The following is a 26008-nucleotide window of genomic DNA, read 5'->3' as shown; positions in this document are numbered from 1 at the left end:
ATTGTTTCCTAACTTCAAGACCCATTCGATGATTGCGAGGTATCCATTCGATGATTTCGAGGTACCACTAAAAGAGAATAGTGGTAATTGTACAAAAACATCCATTTTATAATAAGTGATGTTTTTAGTTTGTACATACCCCTGAAGAAAATTACTTACTTTTAGAAAATAATAAGTGTTTTGACTAATTTATCCTTAATCAAATACCTTTAAAAAAGAAATAATTCTTTAATGGTTTCTTGATTATGCAAAACTCTAGTACTTATTAAATAAGAGTGAAATTGAAAGAAAACAATTAATGTTTTTTTAATTTTGTGAAACGCCACTTATTTTAAAACAAAATAAAAACGTAAAAACATCACTTATTTTGAAATGGAGGAAGTATATGCTAATTTACGATTTGAAATTTATGACTTTCAACAACAATATCAAATTAATATATAATGTGGAATTTATAATCGAATATTTATAGATATCTGATACTAAATTCTTTTAAGGTCCGGAATTAAATCTATTGAGTTCCCCTGAACCAATAGGGTGTGTTCTAGCTCCACCCCAGAACTAAAGGATCAAATATTTTTAATCTTGTTAGAGAAATTTTCACGTTTTAATGGAAATATATTTGGAGGGTCGGAGGATAAAAATGGTAGAGGAATTTTGTCCCTCTATAAAGTTAGGTACAAAGAACATATTTGCCCTAAGGCCTCACCTCATACTCTCATAGGTTGATAGGAGTAATTCTAAGGTAATAAAGTGAGTTAATCATCATTCATAAATGATTTAATAAAGACAGAGGAGCTACGACTTTAGCGTTCATCCTACATGCTCTTTACATGATTTAAGTTATGAGCCTCAAATATTTGCTGCTTTCTAGAATTGAAAAGTTTAGCGGTTCAACAACTCAATCTAATTATCAGCAGTCTCGTTTACCAATCAAATCTGCGTGACTTTTAAGTTGTAACTATACGAAGATACATTTGAGTACTAGAGTAATTAAATTTAATAAGCTCGAAAAAAATTGTTCCATGGTATCTCGTTACCAATGATCAAGTTTGGCTAATGGTTGGGAAGCTTATTAGGCAGGGTGATACGGTGAGAAATAGTTTTAGATTTGACTATTGTGAGTTTGAGTTCGAAATATTAAAATTGACTTTGATTTAGTGAGTTCAAAATATATTATTTAGGAAATCTTTTTAGCCCATATATAAGATTCAAACAAAAATTATTGAGTTTGGATGAAATTGTAAATCATATGAGTTTGGATGAAATTGTAAATCATACTCTACATCCGTTGTGATAATAGCAGTAACTGTAAATAAATAGATCTTGAGCCTAACTCACTCCAAAAGCTTACTTAAGAGGTGAGAATTACCCAAGGTCATATTAGTACCCTTCTCATTACTGATGTGTGACTCTTCAAAGTGATTGGTAAGAACAAAAAAGAAAGAAGAAGAAGAAAAGAAGAAGAAGAAGATAGTAGCAACAAGAAGATAATACGTTTGTCGCAAATCTCAAACATTAAGTGCATTTTTTTCCTTTCATAGTCACTTAATGAATCTGAATAGATATGAATGATTAATATTTATAACAAAATTTTAATATTATTAAGACGCTATCTTAATTATTTAGTATTTCGTTCTTAATATCTATATATGTATTCAAATTAAGACTGCTTAATCTTAATATAATAAAAATAAATAATATTTAGATGTATTGAGTCGGTTATATAAAATTCTTTTATACTATTAATATGAGGATTTTTTTAAAATGATGATAATATTGAAAGCTGCATCTATTACTAAATGTTGTGGTTGGATGGTGATATATACTCCTATACTCTTGTTCAGAAACTCTTGTTCAGACGGTTCAAGTTTGGGTTTTTGAAATGAATTTGCTTTGATGGAAAGCATTTTACTCCTTAAGTTAAACAATTTCAACACGAATTCAAATTAATCACATGAATAAAAATGAGTTGGGAAGCTTATTAGGTAGGTTGATATTAGTACGTTGAAATTAATAAGCTGAATACATCCACAACCTCTTTAAGTTGCAATAAATTTAATTTAAATATTCAAACTTTATCTTGTTCTGATTGACCATCTAAATGGTTGAAATATTTCTATTAAATACTTGTGACTTAAATTTAAAAAAAGTTTCTGCATATATTCTCAAGCGTACTTACTCAATAAAATTATTTCGTGTGAAGTCGAATTAATCGGGTTAAAAAGGTACGATGAAAAAAAAAGGATTAAGATTCCTCATGTGTACATTTATAGCAGGTAGTTGCAGATAAATGTCCCCTTCCACGTAATCCCACATGTCACAACAAAGGGACCGATTTGTTTACTTGTCACTTGTCTTATTTTAGTTTGTTCAATTTCTTCTGTTCAGTGTGGCTCTGAAGCCAAGATTCAGAATAATAACTTCCACAACTATACTTACTTCACCCAAGTCAACCCGACCCGACCCGATCCAATATGGGTCTACCGGAAATGGACTCAATGGCATCAACGATCGGAGTATCGGTTCCAGTACTCCGTTTTCTTCTCTGTTTCGTTACAACTATTCCGGTGAGTTTCGTTCACCGGTTTGTCCCAACCGCCGTTGGTAAACACCTATACGCCGCCGTTACTGGTGCTGTTTTATCGTATTTGTCGTTTGGGTTTTCGTCGAATCTTCACTTCTTTGGACCTATGCTTTTGGGTTATGTTTCTATGGTTCTTTGTCGACGTTATTGTGGGATCATTGCTTATGTTGCTGCCTTTGGATATCTTATTGGATGGTACGTTTCGTTTTCTTTGTTGGAATTAGTAAATCATAAAGCTCGTTTTATTCAGTAGATCTCACCTGGATTACCCACTAGTTATGCTAATGTATACATGGATTGTTGATGCAAATATTATGTTGTATTCAGTATAATACTTAGATTAAGTTACATGTTATACTACAAAATGCGAACCAAATACAGGATAAATATTACAGGTTGTGTACTGGGGTCTTTCGGAAACTGCCTCTCTACAACACAAAGGTAGGGGTAAGGTCTGCGTACATCCTACCCTCCCCAGACCTCACTTGTGGGATTACACTGGGTATGTTGTTGTTGTTGTTTACTGAGACAATTTTTCTTAATAATTCCATTCGAACGACCCTTTAGTTTTTTCTTATTCATAATTGTGGCGTTCGGGCCAGCTTGCGCGCACCTCGATTAATTGCACAGGATACATGCCACCTCCCACCAACAACAAGTACCAAGTAACTCTGTCCACTAAGGCTGGGACAAATTAGGAGAAATCACCTAGTGTTTTTGTTTGTGCTGGGATTTAAACCTAAGAATTCATGGTTTCCAACCCACTTCGTTGACCACTGGGCCACACCCTTGGGTGTTTCAGATGACCCTTTAGCGTGAGTTCATCTTTCCTAAACTAGGCGGAGACAGTGGAGACAATTGACAGGTTTACCCAACAATTGCGTTAATGGGTTGTAATAGGATGGTCAACGAATTAGTCTAGGAGCACACAAGACCATTTTATTAATAGGAAAAAAAGTTCTTGATTCCTTCCATGGGTGTTCTCATCGGGGTTGGTTTCATTGGTTGGTAAACTTGAAATAATAGGATTTAAAATCTCGAAAGCGTGATTTTTGATTCGTGTGTCAAAAGTTGGACGGTTAATCTAAGTTAAGATGGCAGGTTATGTACCCCGGTTATGTTTTAACTAGTTGTTTTAGTACTCATCTAGGATTTGTATATTCATGACATTGGGATGTTATTGCAAGTTCATGTAAATGTGAGGGATGGCGCTTTGTAAATTGATTCAAATAATACAAATTTCAAGGAAGCTTTGTCATATAAAATGCAGGTACACTAATATGCAAAGCTACTGAAAAAAGTAGAAATTTGTCATAGGTGGCCTCATTGGGTTAGATGCTTTTGATGGTTCCTCTATAGTTTTGTTATTCCAGTGTAGAAAGACTCTTAATACCTGACCACCCAGTCCAACTCGCCCCACCCGAAAGTTTTGCATCACTATCTGATGGAAAACTCTCATTTTCCGTTAAGATATTTGATAGTTTTTGGTACAACTTGCAGCCATGTATACTACATGAGTGGGGATGCATGGAAGGAAGGAGGAATCGATGCTACAGGTAAGCACTGGCTCGATCTTTGGCCTTGCCTTTTTTTTTCTTTCTATTGAATGTAATACATTTATAAGAATCATGCTCTTGGCCCTATTTCATTGATGTATTCAATCCCTATATTTTGATATGAACCGACAAATGCATTCTGAATCAGCTGGAAATTTACTTATTAAGAGAACTAACGTAGATTTAAGGGTCCGTCGCTACACCTGCCCTCCAGTTTTAGCAACAAAGTCGACCTTTTATGAAACATCTGAATACCTCTCATATCAATGTTTGATTTGAACGATGTCAAAATTTGCAACTTTGATGAAAATGCTATTGATTCAGTAAGAGGGAAACTAATTGGAAACAGAATTACATGTACTTAAAAACTAAACAAATCACAGAGAAGAAAGTAGGCTCAGCCATACATTGATTGAGGTGGAACTGCTGCAGCCATAATTGGACAAAACTTAGGCCTATTTATCACTAATTAACTTTGTCAGGCTTTTCCAAACCTTCTGATGGGTTATATTTACCGGTATCTAGGTTGACGATAACTTCAGTTTAGGTGTCTCTAGTTGGGAAATAACTTTTCTATCTCTCTCTTTTCTTTTCATTTTAATTCTCTTGCTACTGTGTTTAGGAAATATATAATGTAGACGGTTAAAGTGGAAATAAATCTATGAAAGTTTTTCGGACATCATTGTCCCTCAAAAGGTTTTTGGAGGATGAGGTTTGGTAATGACATGTTAAGCTAGAGTGGAGGTCGATTTAAAAAAAAATTAAAAAAAATAGAGGAGGTCCACTTAGTTTCACGAAACTAGACCCTCTACTGTGATGAGTTCAGGACTTTGACTGGTTTCCGTCATTAAGATCTACTGATTCTAAGGTTCAAACAATTGATGACCGTCATTTAGCGGCAAGATGTAGACACAAATTAATAGTGGCAGTGAGCTGATTTGTTGCAAGATTGGTGAAAAATTTTAGATCATCCTTGGAGCAATGGCAATTTTGTTATATGATTTCATTTCAGAATGGTATCTTGTTATGTTGTTCACGTTTATTCTTATTGCTAGACTACTCACAATTACAAAGTTCAGTTCTCATGTTTCTAGATTTCTAGCTAATCCAAATCTAATCTTATATTCTCCTCCGATTTTGTAGGAGCTTTAATGGTGATAACACTGAAAATAATTTCATGTGTGATTAATTACCAAGACGGATTGTTGAAAGAGGAAGATTTGCGTGAGGCTCAGAAGAAAAATCGTTTGCTCGAGTTGCCAACATTACTTGAGTACATTGGTTATTGTCTCTGTTGTGGAAGTCATTTTGCAGGTCCAGTGTATGAAATGAAAGATTACCTTGAATGGACAGAAAGAAAAGGAGTAAGCTAATATCATCATTGTATTGTTTCATTCACTTTGAATTCCGTTGCAACTACTTCATCAGAAATAGTTTCATACAACTAATAAACTCAATTTCTTCCTCCTTTCAGATATGGAAACCTTCAGAGAAAGGAAACCCTTCACCTTTTGGGTCAACTTTAAGGGCTCTTCTTCAAGCTGCTATATGTATGGGGTTGTATCTCTATCTGGTGCCTCATTTCCCACTTACCAGGTTCACTGATCCAGTATACTACGAATGGGGTTTCTTCAAACGATTGGGCTACCAATATATGGCTGGCTTTACTGCCCGGTGGAAATATTATTTTATCTGGTCAATCTCTGAATCTGCTTTAATCATATCTGGACTGGGTTTCAGTGGTTGGACAGACTCTTCTCCGCCAAAACCACGCTGGGACCGTGCAAAAAATGTTGACGTATTGGGTGTTGAGTTAGCAAAGAGCTCAGTTCAGTTACCACTTGTATGGAACATTCAAGTCAGCACATGGCTGCGGCACTGTAAGTGAACCTCTCTTCTATTCATTTGTGAGGTGTCTCAAGCTTCAATGTTGTAAAGCTATTAGACTAGTAGAACCATTTTGGCTAATGGGTAGTATGAGCAAACTTTACATTACGTAGAAGGGAGGTTTTTGTTGTTTTGTGTGTATTTCGTTTCGATGCTGACGCATTATTTTGAGGACAGATTATTTGCTCGACAAGGCAAACATTGAATTTTAGTAGTTTATCATGAGATACTAATTTTAAACTATTGGTAGTATAATAGGGTTTTAGGCATCAACGCTTACAATTAGTTTGGTTCACCATTCACGTCAATGTGAATACAATCAGATCTCTATTCAATTTACATTTTTGCTCTCCAGATGTATATGAGAGGCTCATACAAAAGGGGAGGAAGCCTGGTTTCTTCCAGCTGCTGGCTACCCAAACTGTCAGCGCCGTATGGCATGTAAGTGGATACTTTAGTACCATACAGCATGCAAACTGAAGATTTAGATTCTTTTCTATTATCATGAGCAATCTCAGCTTTTTTATTATATTCTTTTCCATTCTTTGGGCTTGAAATTTTAGATGTTACACACTGTCCTTTGTACAACGCTTTTAAGAATAAGAGGATACCCTTCGACATCTCATTGCGATTGTGATGTGTTTGAACTTTATCAGAATCCACTGTGATCTAATTTAACTAGATTGATTACCTGGTCTTGGCTGAACCTCCTTTTCCCTCTTTATTTCCAGCGTTGTGACCTATCCTCTTGTTTTCTGGCAAAGTGTTGCTACCCCAGCAGGAATTTAATGTGAGAAAATTTGGGTTGGTCTAATCTACTTCTTAGAAGCTAGACATCTTTCCACTTCTTTCAGTGCCCTGCCTCGAGTAACAATGAGGAAAAACCAACGCCTTTGGTAAAGTTCCATCAGCTACAGCTGAAACCATTGAGGATTGTCAGCAAGTCTAACTATGTTTATCCCAAAGCAATACCATGAATGACTTTGATCTTGTGGACCTAGGAGTTCCTTATATATCAGTGCATACCTATACTTTAACTTGTTGAAAACAAAATTAAGAATAAAAATTGTGTTCTCTTTAACAATATATGCTTTTAAATTAGATGGTCACAAACTTTACTATGGTATTAGAGCCAGACCCATCCCAGTTCTTGGTTTGCCAAATCTTGGACCCCTATCTTATATTATCCACTCTCCAGATGTCGACTGCGTCCACATTGGTTGAGGGATGAATTGCTTCTCTCCTTTTACGATCTTAGGCAATCCTTACCTCATGAACCAACTATTGGGTTGAATAGGCAGAGGTCCTGAGTTCGAGTCTCACCACCACTAATTATAAAAAATAACAATAAAAGAACTTCCATGTGTTTGGTCCATAAACAATAATTAGGTCCGCACGTGCGAGTGTGTGTTGGAAACAAAATTACGTAAATAAACGTATTCTCTCTCTAACAGCTTAAGCTTTTAGATGAGATGGTTGCACACTTTAACATATCTAATATACGGCAAGGCACATAATTTCGAAGTTTGCTACCCTTACTTACATACAAGACACCTTTTTTTTGGGCATGGCAAAATTCCAGCTGGGTATATGGGTGTGCAAAGTGCCAACAAGGGAAACTGTTTTGCTGTGAAGCATTAGATTGGGCTAGGGGAGTACGATTTTGTGTCTGTTGAGAATTTTTCCCTACATCAATTTGACGGTAATGAGAAATTTCCTACAGTTTTCAGCCTTGGTTTAGGTCCTTCGTAAAACCAACCAGAGTTGGATCTGTAGTGTATCATTCACAACTTCTGGTCAAATGGGTTGAGCATTCTGATGGCCTATATTGAATTTCTATTTAAGTTATTCCTTGTGGTACCAAGCCTAGTGGTCAATGAACAAGAGAAGAACCATGAGGTTTCAGGTTCAAATCCTAGCATAAGCAAAAAATACTAAGTGGTTTATGCCCATTCACATAAACGTTAATGGACGGAGTTACCTGGTACCTGTGCTGAAAGGAGATAGCAGGTACCCGGTAGGATAGTTGAGACACGCACAAAATAGCCGAAATACCACCGTTTTAAAAAAGGGTATCTTCCTTGTGAGTTGACCATTTTCTTTTTATGTTTTGTAGTCTTTTCCCCTCTAATTAAGTATTCGTTTGCCCCTTTTCAGTGTCTCAAAATAGTTATTCGCCTTTCCAAAAGGACATTTTTTATATTTCCAAGATAAGATACATGCCCTTGCATTCTTATCTTTACTGCTATTCATTTAATTTACATAAAGCCTATTGATCTTGACCAGATTATGCTCATCCGACATTGTCTTTCTAAGCAAACTTCTTTTTATTCTGAAACTCACAATAGCAAGCAAACATGCCGGTTGTCCATTCTAAGGAAAAAGAATTGACCTACTTTTATGCTTCTCAGAACTAGTTTCTCAGTTCCCAAACTTAGTAATTTCAAGAAGTAGCTGTGGAATAAGTATTTTCTTTTTATCTTTATTAGCGGCGGTGTATTGACCAACTTATGCACCTCTATTAATTCACTGTGTACCTGCTACCACTTTTTCTTATACACCATGCTAATTGATTGACATTTTGAATTCTCATGTTTATCTACATATTTAATTATGGTCATAATTTATGCTCTTCTGAACAATAAAAAGAAATGTATGCTCTTCTGAAATGTTTCTCTGACATTGCACCCTCCACTTATCATCCATTAGTTCGTCTGGCTGTCAAACTAATGGTGTACTTCGCTCTGTTACATTACAGGGATTATATCCTGGGTACATCATATTCTTTGTACAATCTGCTTTGATGATTGCTGGATCAAGAGGTATTTAACTGGCTACCTACTCGATCAGACTCATTTAACTTTGATTTTCTTTTCCTAATCTTGTTTTGTATATGAGCAGTCATTTACAGGTGGCAGCAAGCTACAAAAGGTAGTATCTTTGAGAAGATACTGGTATTGATGAATTTTGCATACACACTGCTGGTTCTAAACTACTCTGCTGTTGGATTCATGGTGAGTCACATATATGTTGGAATGATGTTTACTCTAAAGCCAATTGTCTTCGACAAACACTAATCATAGTCTTTTCTCATGTTTTACAGGTATTAAGCCTGCACGAAACTATTACTGCTTACGGAAGTGTATACTATGTTGGAACAATTATACCAATTGTACTCATCTTGCTGAGTAAAGTAATTAAGCCTCCAAGACCTGCGACATCTAAAGCTAGGAAAGTAGAGTGAGTCCAAGCCAGTTTCTTGAGATTGTTGCCTATATTCTTATGTATTCTGTTTCGATGGCTGGAGAGCACGTAGTTTGAGAAGGATAGGAGAAAGTAGCATTTTTCCTTCAATTAACTGGCCACTGATAGTCATGTATCCAACTGTATAATTATTGGCAAATTCTTGGCCACAAGAATTGATAAATGATTGTTTATGCTACTATCTAATCCAGTCCTGTTCTTGCATTCAATGTTTATAGTCACTTTTAGTTTGTTGGTTGTATACCTTTTCCGGAAAAGGCTTCACAAGAAACAACAATGCTGCTATTTATTCATAAAGAAAAGGAAAAAGAAGCAGCATACTCTTTGTCCCTGTCTCCCATTCTTGCAGCAGGAGGTGTGGGGTTGAAGCAGTGGGGAAATAGACAGAAATGGGCTGCTATGGTACCTCTTTTTTCCTGTGACGTTCCCTTCAAAATGTGACATCTCCTAGCTAGGTGACTGGATATGATGAACTGATTCACTGTAACCTAAAACATATGTTCACTGGAAAAACAGGTTAAAGCTTATCTCTTGCGGTTAGTGTAAGATATCGAAGGTGTGAATTTAGGGGTCGTTTGGTTGCTGGTTGAAGTTATGCAGGAGATAGGCAGGATTTAGTTATGCATGGTCTAGTTATTCATGTAGTATTATTTATTCATGTATTAGTTATTCCATCTTCTACGCTGCAAAAAAAAAAAAAAAAACAATACGTAGATTCTCTCATTACTTATACATGTATTAGTTATGTGAGATTATAAATTGATAACCAAACACCGTACTTGGTGTGTTGAATTTTATACATAGCGACTAAAGTGTTACCAAACATGGTGCTAGTTATGCTGGTTCTAATATATGAATAATTCACTTCCTGACCAGCAACCAAAACGGTGGGACAGCATTGTGCAGTCATCAATTTGAAATTTCATGTCAATGTTATTCACATTTTTGCTATCTTTTCGGACCTTAGATTCAAGTCCTGCTTGCAGCCTGTAGGGTTTGTGGTATTGAACCTTTGATAATCGTCTGATAGATCATCTGGCAAGATCAAGTTTGAGATAGAATCTATGAAAATTAACATTTTAGCTTAACAAAGGAGACGAGGAGCTGATGCATTATGCTCCAATCCAAAATGCTGCATCCCTTCGGTTTCTACATTACTTGTCTTGCAATCTGCTTAGTCATTTTACATATTTGTATGGTGAGGTGAAATAGCAATTATTACGACTATGACATAGAAGCTGGTACTCTAGTAAACTTATTCTTCTGTTGACTTCAATTCTCTAGTTGCTGTTCAAAATTCTAGTGATTCATCATTTTTGACATATTTCATATACTACATCATCTCTTTCAATAGCATTTATGAGTGGAACATTGTAGGACCTAATCTCCAGTAAGTTACTTAGAGTTTTGGTTATTAAATAATGTCTCAATGCAGCTGGATTCTTGACTTTGTGACCATTTCTCTTCTGATAGAAATGCCAGAAGGCATGTTAGTCCTGGACCACTTGTGTGAGTGAAACCATAAAGATTCAGACTAGAGTTCCTTGAATATCATGCATTATTTCTCCTCTATTTGTTATCTGAAACTGTAGAGAAATGAACTGGCTTTAGCCCCACTTCTCTTTGATAATCCGTTTTGGAAACATGGACTGCTTCTTCAAGGATAAGGCTTGAAAAGGCCTAAACAGTGTTCTTTTTTTTTTTTTAAAAGTGAAACTCCTGGAATTATTTTCCTCTTGGATTTGGGCATGTCACTCTTATGCCACCACTTTGTAGCCCCCACTTCATTATGTTTATGCCTGCAGGCCCTATCATACTGTAGATTTTGATCACACCCTCGAAGATAGTATTTCTTATATATTGTCTTTTGGAAAAAGTAATTTGTTTTTGATCCCGAAGGGTGTGGGGATGGTAGGATGTATGCAGACTTTACCCCTAGCTTTGTGGGGGAAAGATGTTGTTTCCAATAGGTCCCTTCATCCTTAACAAAAAATGAACCTCTTTTTATTTCTCTTGCAAGGTGCAACTTGTAAACCTTTTAGACTATGGTATAAAGATTCCTTTTGAGTAACTGAATATTTTATGAGAAAGTGTTATACCACAGTATAAGACTTTGTAAGTTATTGCAAACGTTAGACGGCAATCTAATATTTCATCTGAAGGTTTGAGCAATGTGTGAGCAAACATTAGATCCGAGACGAATGTTGTCCAAAAAGGTAATCTTTAAGGATTATATTTGCACGACTTTTAAAAGTAGAGAAAATAAATTTAAATAGTGGTATAAAAAGAGATTTGGGTAAAATCAGCCCAAATATTTAAATTCAAACCTTGAAAATGAAGAACCTTTCATCAGGGAGCATTTTACACTAGTGAGTGAATCTGACGCAATATTCGAATTAATCGGTCTAGCGGGTTTCGTATAGTGGATGGTTAAATTGGAAAATAAAAAAGTTTTTGAGAGCTGTCTTCAGCTTTATAAGTTTTACCTCATCTCCAATTGATAACTACGGTGTATTGCATACCTCTGATTAAGGAAAAAATAATCAAGATTGTAAATTTGGTCTCATGCCTTGTTTGATAAGAGCCTTGGCCTTCTATGCGTTAGTTGTGATGTTAATTCTGAACAAACATTTAATTGCACGAAATTGTGACATGTTGGTAATAACATGCACACATATTCATTCTTTGGTTTGGGAATTTATCCAATCAATTGGTAGCAAGAATGACATCGAATGTTACACGCATATACTGGACATGCTTAATTCTATGCCAAATTTCTTTCAGTGTATTCGATGAAACAGTAGGAATAACGTGCAGCCGGAAATTCAAAATGAGAGTAGTTACACTATATATGTGCCAATCATACTTCTGAGTTAATTATTAGAAGCAATGGGTTGTGAAAATTGAGATGTTAGTCTAGGGGTGTACATGGATCGGGTTGATTCGGATTTTTCAAATACCAACCAAACCAAATGCATAGGGTTTTTAAATTTATAAACAAAACCAAACCAATAAAATTCAAGTTTTTCAACTTCGGGTTTTCTCGGGTTATTCGGTTTATTCGGGTTTTTAGTTTTTTTTCCAAAAATTGTTCATACAAAACATATGACTTTTACTTCAAATATTTCTTTTGACCCAAAGATACAACTATATATACTAATGTGTTTCTTAAAAAATAACACAAAATGTGAGATGAGTGATGACATCGTATTAAAATATTCAACAAAAAAGATAATAAAATCGGTTAAAATAAGTATTGCTAATTAATAAGCCATAAAGAAAATGACTTTAATCTAAATACTAAGTTATGCTAAAATAAGTACGGCTAATAATTATTAATTATATGACAAAGAAAAAAATTAAGCTATGTATTTTACGCTCTAAATCAATTATCAAACTAAAGAATAGATATATCCAACATTATCCGTATTCTTAGTGTTTGAATTGAATTTCTTTTGTTAGCATTAGTGTTGAGTTGGTTTTGATTTGGATTTAATTTGAGTTATTAACATCCATGGGATATAAAACTTATCGTTAAAATTAAGTTGTTAAAATAATATGATAAAAGACAAAAAACTATGGAAAAATTAAAAAAATAATTACAAATTATATTACAAATAAATATTTTTATGTATAAAATATTTTTAAAATCGAATAAACATAATGTCGGGTCGGTTTGGTGCGGTTTGACTTTTTTTAGCTAAAACCAAACCAAACCAAACCAATTATGATTGTTTTTTTTTTTCCAACACCAAACCAAGTCAAACCAAACTACTAGTCGATTTTTTTTTCTCAATTTGAACCGGTTTATCGATTTGGTGCAGTTTGCCGATTTGCTTTTCCACCCCTACAGTTCTCATTCAGTGCATTCGATGAAACAAGAGAAATAACACGACTAACATACATATAGATTATTACACGCTAATTCAGACTGTTACAAAAATACAGTTATTGTTGACAAAAGACATGTCATAATTTAGTTGTTTTTAACTTATTATTGTGACCAATGAGCCAAAAGCTGCATGCCATCTGGGGAAGAAACAAGGCACCAGGGAAGATGGGTACTTGACCAAGTAGTTCACTTGCTATGTTTTTTGCTCAAACAAAGTGATGTGCCCCCTTCTGAACTGACTAATAACAAACTCTCTGGAGGGGTAAAATAAGCTGATTGGATAGCCGAATTCAGAATTTAAATTTGATGGGCTTAATTTTTAAACTTTTTTAGTATTGAACTCGTAGTGATATTAAAATTTTGGGTTCAAATCTATTATTTTTGAGATTTTAGTATGTTTATACAACATATATTTATACTTTGTACCGAAAACTATGAGTGCAAATGAACCCGTAACCAAGAAACTACGTCCTTCCAGCTGATTGGATGAAGATTTTTCAAAGGACTAAATGACCCAAGAAAGCTGGCCATTTTGGTTTTCCTTTTTTCATTTGGCTTTTTGTCAATAGAAGGGGACATTCTGGCTAGCACCACATTCTGCCAATGCAGCCACTTCATGGACCCCTGGTTTGATACCCCATTAGTTAGTTTTTCTTCTGCTTAAATTTTGGGTCCTCAATTATTTCTTTCAACCTCTTTTGGATCATATGAACGTTTCCTTGTTAGATAAATGTCTACAATTTTTCCTTTTAATTTCTTGAACGAATAACGTGATTGGATAAATGTTATTTTTAGGAAATACTGTTTTATTACACGAGAAAGATCTCTTAAGAAAGCACTTCAAGACTTCTCCTCTAGTGGTGCTCGTCTTGACTATGCTATCGGGTACTTGCTATTTTTTCCGGTATAATATTGGATAATATGCCCACTAAAATTTAGACAAATAAATAAAAAAACTCACCTTACGTTTTTTTAACGATATTGATGCTTGAAGACCAATTCGTTTGCAAAAGTTTGTGTCCCCAAATAAGAGCTCCGCCTAGTGCCTACCTTTTTTAAACATTTTTTTCTCATTGACTCATATAATAAGATCATTTAGTTTAAATGTTTGTTTCTTACAAAGCACAAGAAATTTTGTTAGAGATAGTAAAAGATATAAAAGTGTCATGAAATAAAAGTAAGAAGGGAATAATTGAATCTAAGAGAAAGCATCACCAATTTTAGCATCACCAATTTTGCATCGCCAATTTTCTAGTTTTGCTTAATTCATCTCTATTGATTCATCTCTTTTTTATCTTCTAAAACTCGCTAGTTCTGCAAAAAGATTAATAATTTTCTATCTCATGAAAGTGAACATTCTTCATTCAGTTGCCTCACCTAGAAGAGATAATTCCAACATCTCTTGCATGCTTGTAGGAGAAAAAGGGGTTGAAACTAAAAATCTTTTTGACTATTTACTATTGCTTCAAGGGATTGCTTTCCTTACCATTGGTCTACTCTTTTACCTTTTCCAACAAATCCACCAAGTGGGTCAAATTTATATTTAATCTATGAAAGAAAAAAACATTTATATGTTCTAGAAATTAACCCTTCAGTACTGTAAATCATAAAAAAAAGATGATGGTTGTTTAAAAAAAAATTATTACTTTACTATGTTGAATTTAGTTGCGTTTTCCTCTGAAGTCCCAGGAGCAGGAATGGATTCAAAAGGTCAGTTATGAATTCACGTGAATATTTTACTGTGAACTAATTTATCATTATAGTATTAACTTGAGGTCGCTGTGAGATCTGTTAAACGTTCTCTGCCCAAGAGTTTTTCAAACTCAAATTGTAGAGAAAAGTGTGACTAATACCATGTAGCTGATAGCAAAGTTTTGCTGAAATTATGTACATGGGTAACAATATTTACTAACTCTTTTAAGGTAATGTCAAAAAATATTTGAATGTGTCTGTACAATTTTCCAATACAAGGAAGTTGGCTTAGGCAATGATCACAAGTTGGACTGAGTAATAGTGCCGGCTTAGGGTGAAGCTGATAAAGCAAAGACTCAGACACCAAAATGAGGCCTCATTTTTCACTATTATAGGTTTATAATTTTGTTTTTGAAAAAAATGAGTATTTTAAAGTAAAAAGTATAATTTTTAATTCAAAAATAAAAGAAAACTTTAAAATAGATTTGAACAATTCAAACAACAACAATAGTTCGAAGCATATGAAAAATTATAACTAGTGCTATCTAGAAATCAGTTGGTAAAAATAACGATGCGCATATTTCATGCACGAGAAATCATACTGACCATATGCAACTAAGTTTATTTCATGGGATGCACGTGTGATGCATGCGATGCATGTGCGGCACACGAGATACACGTGCATGAGCTAACTTTATTGAATATACTCACATGTGTGAGCTAATTTTATTGAATATACTTGAGATCTCTTGTTAAGTTTTGATTTTAGGCCACCAATTTTATTAAGCCGCCCTTGTTGAGTTAATTGTAGTATTAAATTAGAATTATTGCCTGCAAAACATGGCAAGAATAGTGTAGTCTTATTAGTTAGGGCATATGAATGGACAAGAATTACATGGATAACGAAAATGTGTACAAGCAAAGAATCAGTCCCTGTCAAAAGCCAAAGCTATTCTTCTCAAGTCCCTTTCTAGGAAAAAGAAATACATACAAATAAAAAGGCAACAGTTGGCATTTTGACCCCTTATTATAATTAATTAACACATAATATTCAATATGGACACTAAGATATCAATCTCTTTCTTTGTAAATCAAAATCCACCTTCTTATTATTTTGCCCATAGCCTTACACCACCAAACCTATAATTCCTTTGAAAAAAGGGAACTTTCAATCCTTATTTGGGTTAATAGCACTTTTGATCCCTCAATTATTAATAAATTTTGATTTTAGTTCTTGTAATATCTGACTAAACATATTTAACGTTCAATTAATTGAAATGTGAACTTTTGATCCTTTTGCTTGTGAATTTCACAAATTTACCAGAATTATTAACTATTACACCATTTAATTACCGTTGTGTTATATTAAACTTATCTTATTACTCCATATTTGAGGGTAAAAAGTTCTAAAAATCGTCAAAATATAACAAATTTCTTACATATAGAGACCAAAAATATACATTTTAATAAATTGAAAGTTAAATGTCTTAGTCATATATCACAAGGACTAGAATTAAAATGTACAAATAGTTGAGGGACTAAAAGTGCTATTATCTCTTCTTATTTTTAGACAATAAATTAATATTGGAGTCTTTTTATTTTATTTTATTTTATATCCTAACATCCATATATTCCCTTCTCCTCACCCACCCCAATAGCCATTCATTCTTCTTTCTATCCCTTCTTATCACTCCACATTTTAAGTTTGCAAAAAATCATTAGAGTATAATTTATGATATTATTTCTGAAACTTCACTAGAAAAGTCCCTGAAGTTTCTTTTTTTTTTTCCTTTAGACTCAAGCACAAAGATAAATAGCCTACTAAAGTCACAAGTAACAAAAACCACTTTGGTATTTCACAAGAGCAGAACATTGTTATTGTTGTTGTTGTGCTTCTGACATTGTGGGTCAGAATCTTTGTGGTTCTTTCTTTTCTTCATTCATGGGGTTGTTCTTAGCTTAGCAGACAAGCACTTGAAGGAAAAAAAAAAACCATTTTCATCAACTTTTGACATTTCATAAATTCCCTTCAATTATCACAATAAAAACTTGTCAATATGAGCAAAGACTTGTTGAGAATGAAGACTAATAAGAAGCCAAATGGGAATGGACTTTCATCTTCAGCATGGGAGATGAGACCAGGAGGAATGTTAGTGCAAAAGAGAAATTCTGATTCCAATCAAAGTTCAGTTACAGTTCCCACAATTAGACTCAAAGTCAAATATGGTTCATCTTATCATGAAGTCAAAATGAGTTCACAAGCAACTTTTGGTAATTTATAATTTCATAGTTTTGTTATGCATTTTTCCATTCATATCTCAAACGGTTGTCTTTAAATGAGTAATTTTGAAATGGAATTGTATTCATACTTTGATGTGCATTCCATTTATCTATCAAAGGGTTGTCAAATAATGAGGAATCATACTTCTTTGTTGTTGCATTTTTTTTTTTTTGCCATTCATCATCTCTCAAAAGGGTTGTGATAAAATGAAATGGAATTGTATTCATACTTGATGTGCAAATCTAAATTGTCATATTCAGGAATCATACTATTTTTTTTTTTTTTTTGCATTTTTTTCATTCATCTCTTAAAAGGGTTGTCAAAAAATGAGGACACTTGGAATGGAATTGCACATACATACTTTTGTTTGCATTTTATTCCATTGATCTCTCAAAAGGGTTGTCATAAAATGAGGAGTCTTGAATTTTACAGGGGAATTGAAGAAAATGTTGGCAGGGCCAACTGGATTACATTCTGAAGATCAAAAAATATTTTACAAGGAGAAAGAAAGAGATTCAAGAGGGTTTCTTGATGTAGCTGGTTTAAAAGATGGATCAAAACTTGTACTAATTGAGGATGAGATAAGCAGAGAAAAAAGGTATCTTGAATCAAGAAGAAATGCAAAAATGGAAAATGCATCAAAGGAAATCACAGCTATTAGATTTGAAATTGATAAGCTAGCTAAACAGGTAACAATAATTCTACTATCTTCTAAATTACAATTTTTTTCCTTAGTTTTTCATCTAAAGGGATTTGATCATTGGTTTTCATGTTTATGGTGTAGGTTGCTAATGTTGAAATGGACATTTATGGTGGCAAGAAAGTAACAGAGACTTTGCTATTAAGTTTGATTGAATTGTTGATGACACAATTGATTAAATTGGATGGAATTACTGCTGATGGTGATCTCAAATCGCAGAGAAGAATGCAGGTATACATCCATTCAACTTCTTTTGTGTCTCTCTTTTACTTTTAAATTTAATTAAAGATTTCTCTGTTGGATGAATTTTCCCAAAGTTTCGTATTTGAGATTTATTGTGTAGTTTACAAAGAAGTGTCTTTAGTTAGCTATGTATTTGTAAGGTATGCAGAATTAGCTAGTTGTTGTTAGTTCTTCCTTAATCTTTCTCTACAACAACAACAACGCCTTTATTGTAAACAATTTGGGATCACCCGTAAGCAGGGAGGGGGCTACCTTTGTTCAAGGGGTGACTTTTTATGTAGTATATATATATATATATATTATTGGGTGAAGACAAACTTAATAGTTGAACCCCTTTTGTTTTTTCATGTGTTTATTTCTTTATATTTGACTTTTATTAGTGAAAATCCTGGCTCCGCCACTGATTATATGAATTCTTACTGTCTTGGGAATTACTAATTGTTTTTTAAAATAAATTACAGGTGAAAAGGGTGCAAAAATACATTGAGACTCTAGACATGTTGAAAATAAGAAATTCAGCACTTGGAAATCACAATGCCAAAGTGCCAATGCACCACAAAAATAGAATATTCACAGGGCAGATGCCAAAATCAGTTTACTATCAACAAGAACAAAGGAAGATGGGAAATTTTGCTGATCAGAGAAACCCAGGGCCAGTTGTGGTGACAACAAAATGGGAAACTTTCTAAGACTGGATTAAAAAAAAAAAAGGCCAAAGGAATATTAGTGTGTGCTTTGAAAAAAAATATATTCAGATTGCATATTTTCAGAGTGGCTTTGGTGGAAATGGTATAATGTTAGGGCCTAGGGGGTACAGAAATAAATTTTGGTTTGTGAATTCATTTGCCTTCATTTTTTCTCTATTTAGATTTTGACCCCAGTTGTTCTTGGGTTAAAAGATAATGTGGTGATGTATTATGTGGCCTTTGAATTCCAAGTTGTATAAATGTATATATAATGCCAGCACCTGGTGAATAGATAAAATTATGTTTCTACTTGAATTTCTTGTTTCATAAATGGAGTACCAATTTGGCACTTATAAAATAATTTTTTCTTTTTATGTTCTGTAAATTCTATGTGCATGTGGTATTCAAGTGAAAAAGCTATGAGAAATTCATTTCTTATTGTAGCCAGTATGGTCAGTTTATGAAATATTAAGAGGGCTTATTTAAAAAAATATATACTTATTTAGGTGTTTGGTTATGTTTTTGATGAAGAATAAATGTTTCCTAGTAGTAGCATAAACTATTTTTTAACTTTTAAGCATACGCTGAAAAAGTAGCTTATATCAACAATTCATATTTATCAAATTAAAATTAATAGTAACTTCCTTTTGTAATAATTTAACACATAAAAGCTCTTTTTGAATGTATTGGTCAAAACAAACCACTAACAAAAGCATTTCATATACAAAATATAATTTTTCATAAGTATTTCTTAAGATAAGTTGATTTTGGAAGCTTGATTAAACTAATTATCAGCTAAGACGTGTGTACTACCATTTTGGCAAATTTATTCCATACAAATTTAGGCAAGTCAAATCAGTAAATTTCATATACAAAATATTAAAATGGATTAAAGGGTCTAACTGGTGCAATTATTGACTATTTCCTGCTACTTTCGTTTCCATTCCTTTTCTTTTTGCCTTGCAAATTCAATGTGATTTGGGACCATTTTGCCAACAAACAACTTTGCTTTTTGGTGTATGTGGAACCTTTTTTGTAATTAGATGTCACTTAATGAAGATATGATTATAAGTTAGTTGGAGGCATAAAGATCTAAAATGTTGGTTGTGAGGTTGCAAAAGGTGATTAATTAAAATTAACGTTGGGCCGAAAGAATAACCTTTTGGTAATATTCAATTATTATAGCAAACTAATCACTCCAAAATGATAAAAAGTATAGGGTTGACTTTAGAGGACATGGTAATGATCATCATATATCGATTAATAGGTTGGATTCCACCTGTTAATTATTTTATTTTTTTCAACTATATTTTTTGTTTATTAGTCTCCGAGCTTGAACAAACAAAACAGTAATACTAGTAAATAAACTAAGAAAATAAAATAAAAGAGAGCTTTCTAAGTTAGCCGGCCCATGTCAATATGATTTTTTTCCTTTTGATGATATCATAAGCAGTATTATCATAGTACTATTATTTAGGTGAATTTCAACTCCGTCATCATTGATAATTGTTTTCAAGCGAAAGTTTCCTTTGAACACTTTATCATAAAGTTAATTAAACCTAGAGGGATCAATTTATTAATACCTGGTGATAATTAATCTTGATTATGTAAGGTATAAGGTTATATGATTATTGATACTTATAATCATAAAAATAATCATAAAATAACAAATGAGTTCTTTGTTTAAAGGAATCAAACTTCTAAAATTCCGAAAAAATGGCATCTAATAGTTGGGTAATATTACTAATTATGAAAATCAAGGAAAAACAATGTGCTAATAATCAGGAAGAATGCCAACGTGAATGCAGACAAGAATCATTGCATATATAATAAGCAGAAATAATATTTTGCATTCATATAATTATTGAAATGCTTTGGCCCAACAAACGGGGAACCATGGATGATGAACTACAATGGTATTAATTCTTGGTTTTATTTAGCATTTAGAACTAATAAAGGATTCTTATTTATCATTATAAAGTTGAGGAAAACTCATATCTTTGGCATATCCAAAAATGATTCTTCTAAATTAGCTTCCAACTAACAAAAGGAGAAGTGACACAAGTCATCCCCCCAAACCTCCTAAGATATTTTTGAATCTCAAGAAAATAGAGACAAATTTGATATTACAATTGCAAGTCAACATTCTTGATATGAAAGTGAAGTGAAAATTTGACATGAAATAAGTGAAGCGAAAGTTGGTCCTGAACATAAGAGGTCAAAGAAGAAAGCTTTCATGAATTTTTCGCTGCCTAAAAAAGAAGAATAATATACAAAGAAATCGAAGATTTTTTGGCAGCATGGAAACAAGGTCGGACCTTTAGCTTAAAGGTTATGGATTAACGTGAACTCATTTACTTTTGCTCAGACCTATATATTTGTTTTAAAAATTAATTAAATATCTATACATATTTCATCATGAACCGAATTATTATTCTATATTAATTTGAGATTGCTATAAAAATTCATAAACTTCAAATCTTGGATTGAAAGCTTTGCCGATAGCCATTTAACAGAAAATCAACTATCATTTTGTTTTAGAAAATCAACAACTAACAAGGGTTGTGGTGAAGTCGTAAGTATTCCTTCTTCCTTAACCAGTGGTCTCAGGTTCGAGCCTTGATATGGAGTCATTGGAGAGCGTTTTACCCCAATGTGGGATTTCTCGAAGCAAATTAGAATATAATGGAGCCGGTCCCATATAAATACCGGATATCGGGTGGAATTTTTTTTTTTAGAAAACCAACACAATGGAGGTCATACAAGTTGAGTGGAGGCTCATAGCATTCCCCACAAAGCTATAGGCATTATATTCTCTTCAAAAATAAAAGAAAGAAAAAAAAGGAGAGAATATATGCTGCTTATAATTAGTAGTAGAAGAAGAGACATCTTACACTAGATGGGACCTGGCGCACACCGAATAAAGAGAACATTCTTTTGTCCATCTTACAATTATTATAACAGCAAATGCAGATATGTGGAATTATTGCCATACCAAAACTTTATCATTGGCAAGAACATGTACTGATCCTATTTGTTATTTTTTCTATGTGACCAAGGTGAAAGTACAATTTTTCAATTGTTTTTTCTGGTACACAATTTTTTCAATGGCACAGGGCATTATTTTGTTGGTGAACGTTTACCGGCGTTATTTTTTATTTTATTTTTTATAAGAGCGGGCAGAGTCTTCTCGTCATATCCATGGTCGTTTTTACAGCAAGAGATTTGGTTTTAAAATCCATTGCAAAATGTTATTTTAATTATATAGCCGTTTTCGCATGAACTCAGTAAATAAAATAGAATAGATATTTGTTAGGTCTTTTTCTTCTATTCAAAGTGGGATAAAAGATCATTTTCTTTCCTGTTATATTTATAGATGATTGCCTACTATGCTCAGCTTCAATCAAGTTATCCCCGAATCTCTGATCCACCTGTCTAAAGGTAACAAACTAGAGACTCAGAACAAAGTCGAGCCATGAATTTATATAAGAGGATTAGAATGAATACTAAACTGTTGCACCTAACCAAAATTTGAACCTACAAGTAATTTTTGAACCTCTTTTGTCACTATATTAAAATATCGCTTATGTCAAGGGGATCCAATGAGTTATATGTAATAACAACATTATACTTATCTTGTTTGTTCAGTATAATTATACGAAGAAGGGGATTCAATTTGAACATCCCCTTCCCACAACCTAGCTCCACTCGGAAATGGCAAATAAGTTACATGCTTTTACACTAAAATAGGCATTACTTGGGGCCGCAAGACTCAATCAAACTATTCACATGTGTGCATAAAATCTATGACGCCCAACTGAATCAAACGAAGATTGAAGGACAATTCGATTAATTCGATTCATTAAGCCATTAAGGGGCATAACAACTACACTTGCCCATTGCGAAGTTTCCAAACCTAGCAGCAGAGGTTGAATTTGTTATGCAAAATCTTGGATTCGTACATGGAGAAAAAAGAAGAAGCAATGTTTAGTTATTACTTGGACCCCTTCCCTTACACCAAAAACAAAATCAATAAGACAAAAGATAAACAACATTAGTTCACCAAAACAAAAAACAAATCTAGGGCCTGTTTGGAAATGCCACCAGTGTATAAAATTGGATGTAACAGTGTGTAATTCAAGTTTGGGCTTTTTTGACAGTAATTGTCTGCCACGATTCAGGTGGGAATGGGTGTAATTCTATAATCATAGACAATCAATATTTCAAGGGGGGAATGAGTGTAATTACATCTAAATCTCCATTACTTTTTATTTAATTTATTTTTTTACTTTAATTTATTTTTATTTTTAATTTATTTTATTTCTATTATTTTAATTTTTTTGATTTTTAATATTTTTTTATTTCAATTATTTTTATTTTTTTTTATTATTTTTATTTTTTTAAAATGTATTTTTCTTTTTATATTATTTATTTTCATTTTCTTTTGTTTTCATTCGCCTCTACCTTATCATTTTCTGATATATAAAGTAAGTATTTTTTATTTTTTTTATTTTATTTATTTAGCATAACGTGTTATTATTCTAATATTTGAAACTACACCTCTTAATATTGGAAAGAATAGTTATTAATAAATTACATATTTTTAACGTTATTAAATCAATAATTTCATTGTGAATAGGGATAGACTTATATTTTTTCTCTTTCTTTTGAATTATTTACTTTAGTTAAAAAACTTACTTATGTAATGTTGGAATTTGACATGACAATATTTTGTTGAACTTTTTCTTTTGGATTTTGAATTTGTTATATTTTCAATTTTAATTTATTTTTTTACATATTTGTTTATTTTTCACTTACATTTGATGGATTTTTTGTGTCAAACATTTGAATAATGTTATGACATTATATTTATTAATATTATTTTTTTTCTCCATCTTTGGCGTTCTCACAAAAAAGTCTTCTTTTAAGTTTATAATTAATTAAAATTAAATATTAATATAGAAAAATATATATCAATTATTTTTGTTACAATATTAGTTACAAATATATGATTATTAATTAATATATTTTCAAGAAACAATGTGTTATTAAATAACTAATTTAATATCATTTATAAAGGCAGTATTTTTTAAATATTTTATAATTAAATTTTATTTTTAAATTAAATCACCCCAATTCCATATCCCCTTTTAATGGTAACAATATTAATCGCTTAATTACATTCGTAATTCTCTATCCTTTTTTCATAACAAAAAAAAAGAATAATTACGAATCTTTCAAGAAATAGTCGTGTAATTACTACCCTCTAATTACACCAATTCCAAAAGGTGGCTTTCCAAACAGGTCCCTAAATTGGTGTTCCTCGTAGTTTCACAATGGACCAGTGTATAAAATTCATGATACGTTGTGCAAGTTAGGCCTTTTTAATGGTATCCATTGTCAGCCCCAAGATTCATGCATTTGTTCTATAATCATAGACAATCAATATTTATTTAATGAGATTAGTTAGCTATCTAAATCTCCATACAGTTTTCTATATAATATGTTGGTTTCAAAAAGTTAAACGTCTCCAGCCATGCTGCACAATCTTTTTAAAATCTCTGTTAGTAATTTAAGTATAATTTGTTTTAGGTAAGTGGGGTTATATTTGACTAGTGCAACTAATGATAAGATTTGTTTTTATTTGATCAAACAAAAAAGGAAACTGTAGTGAAACACGCCTCCACCTTAACATTTTCTGATATATAAAGTAAGATTTGCCTAAACTTTATTGCACGACCAGTTTTGCCTAACTCTGGTTTTCTGAAAATAAAATAAATTACTATTTTATCGTATTAAATCAATAATCAATCCAAATAGATTGATCTTTCTATTTTCAAATTTTGACTATTTCATTTTCCTTTAGTTTAAAAAGGCAGCTCAACATTAATAAGTGCCCTTTTACTGACAATATACCTGGATTTGTCGATGGGAGCAGAGTCATAGTGTCCTCAATCAAATTTATTTAATTAACATATTTAGACTTCTATTGTGAAGAATTAAACTTTTAATTTAGTGATAGAAATTAAATCTTATCTTACATGTTATAATGGCGTCAAGTTCGATTCTGACTAGATCCTTTCCTTTCGATTTTTCTATCTTTGGCTTCCAATCCTCCAAAAATTCGGGTTTACTAATATAGTGGAGTTAAATACCAGGTAGTCAAAATGACTTATATATACCAATATTTTTCTTCTATAATCTGAAAGTATTTTGTGATCTCCGAATTACATGACTTTGATCTCCTTTGCTCTTTGGTACATAATCTTTCAGGAATAGTTATGTAGATAATGACCACTTAGGGGACAATCTAGTGGCTAATAAATCAATTTCGAAGTATACTACTATTAAGAGTTTGAATCACTATTACCAAGTGGATCTTGTTTATTTTCCTTAATGTTTAGAAAAAAAAAAAAGTAAATTTGCAGACAATGGCAGATACAGAATTTTCAGTTTTCACTAAAAAAGTTTAACGCTACCACATATATATACATAAAAAAAAAATTAACATTTTATATATATTGTAATTTTTTGATGGAGAGGATTCAGATGAAATCCTTCGGCCCCTATTTTTAGATACGCAAAGTTGGAAGATCAACTTCTAAATGCAAGTCAAAGTGTCAAATGAGTGAAATGTAGTAGATCTGAAATCCCCAGTAAGGCCCAATAACTGCTTAAACTCTATGAAATGGGCTGGTTTGCTATTTGACCTCCCCACAAATGGGCTAGTCTTGCGAGATATCTGGGCTCATTAGTCATTACTAAGGCAGCCACATAATTATTTGTTTTATGGCCTCTAATTTCTATTTCTGCAATACATGTAATTTCTTTTTCATTCTAATTTTATCCAGGTAGAAGCTTCTGTGCTGACAGCAAATTGACAAGTTCTTAAGCCATTTTACTAGTTGGTTTCATTTGATCTCCATCACTCCATGCCCTAAATGACCCCCAATTCTTGGGGAAGTTTCATCTTCAGGTTAAATATATTTTTTTTTTAAATTATTCAAAATCAAATCCGCACTCACTGCCAAGATTATTAATGTAAAATGTGTTTCCACATAGTTAACAAGGAAGATGAAATACTTTAAATGGACCATTGAGGTTATAAAACCATCAAACTTGGAATGTGTGACATTATGATTCGAATTGTGACATCTTGACCAATGAACTCTTACCTTCAAAATTCAGCTACCAAATAAACTATTTTCATGTAGATTTCC

The 26008-nt window shown here is 32.7% G+C and overlaps 2 protein-coding genes across 2 annotated transcripts; both read left to right on the top strand.

Annotated features, from left to right (window-relative positions):
• The first annotated feature begins 2328 nt into the window (after positions 1-2328).
• Positions 2329-9503, top strand: LOC132030460 (lysophospholipid acyltransferase 1-like). The gene is made up of 8 exons (XM_059420103.1): positions 2329-2782; positions 4088-4143; positions 5287-5507; positions 5618-6023; positions 6386-6471; positions 8789-8852; positions 8932-9044; positions 9134-9503. The coding sequence occupies exons 1-8, from the start codon at positions 2478-2480 to the stop codon at positions 9272-9274; spliced, it is 1392 nt and encodes a 463-aa protein (XP_059276086.1). The 5' UTR covers positions 2329-2477; the 3' UTR covers positions 9275-9503.
• A 7039-nt stretch (positions 9504-16542) lies between these two features.
• On the top strand, positions 16543-19103 carry LOC132030458 (BAG family molecular chaperone regulator 3-like). The gene is made up of 4 exons (XM_059420102.1): positions 16543-17149; positions 17592-17848; positions 17944-18090; positions 18564-19103. The coding sequence occupies exons 1-4, from the start codon at positions 16936-16938 to the stop codon at positions 18789-18791; spliced, it is 846 nt and encodes a 281-aa protein (XP_059276085.1). The 5' UTR covers positions 16543-16935; the 3' UTR covers positions 18792-19103.
• Positions 19104-26008: the final 6905 nt, after the last annotated feature.

The sequence above is a fragment of the Lycium ferocissimum genome, chromosome 9, assembly GCF_029784015.1.
Source record: "Lycium ferocissimum isolate CSIRO_LF1 chromosome 9, AGI_CSIRO_Lferr_CH_V1, whole genome shotgun sequence".
Classification (NCBI taxonomy): domain Eukaryota; kingdom Viridiplantae; phylum Streptophyta; class Magnoliopsida; order Solanales; family Solanaceae; genus Lycium; species Lycium ferocissimum.
The sequence above is the reverse complement of the archived record's forward strand: the minus strand, read 5'-3'. Positions and strand labels throughout refer to the sequence as shown.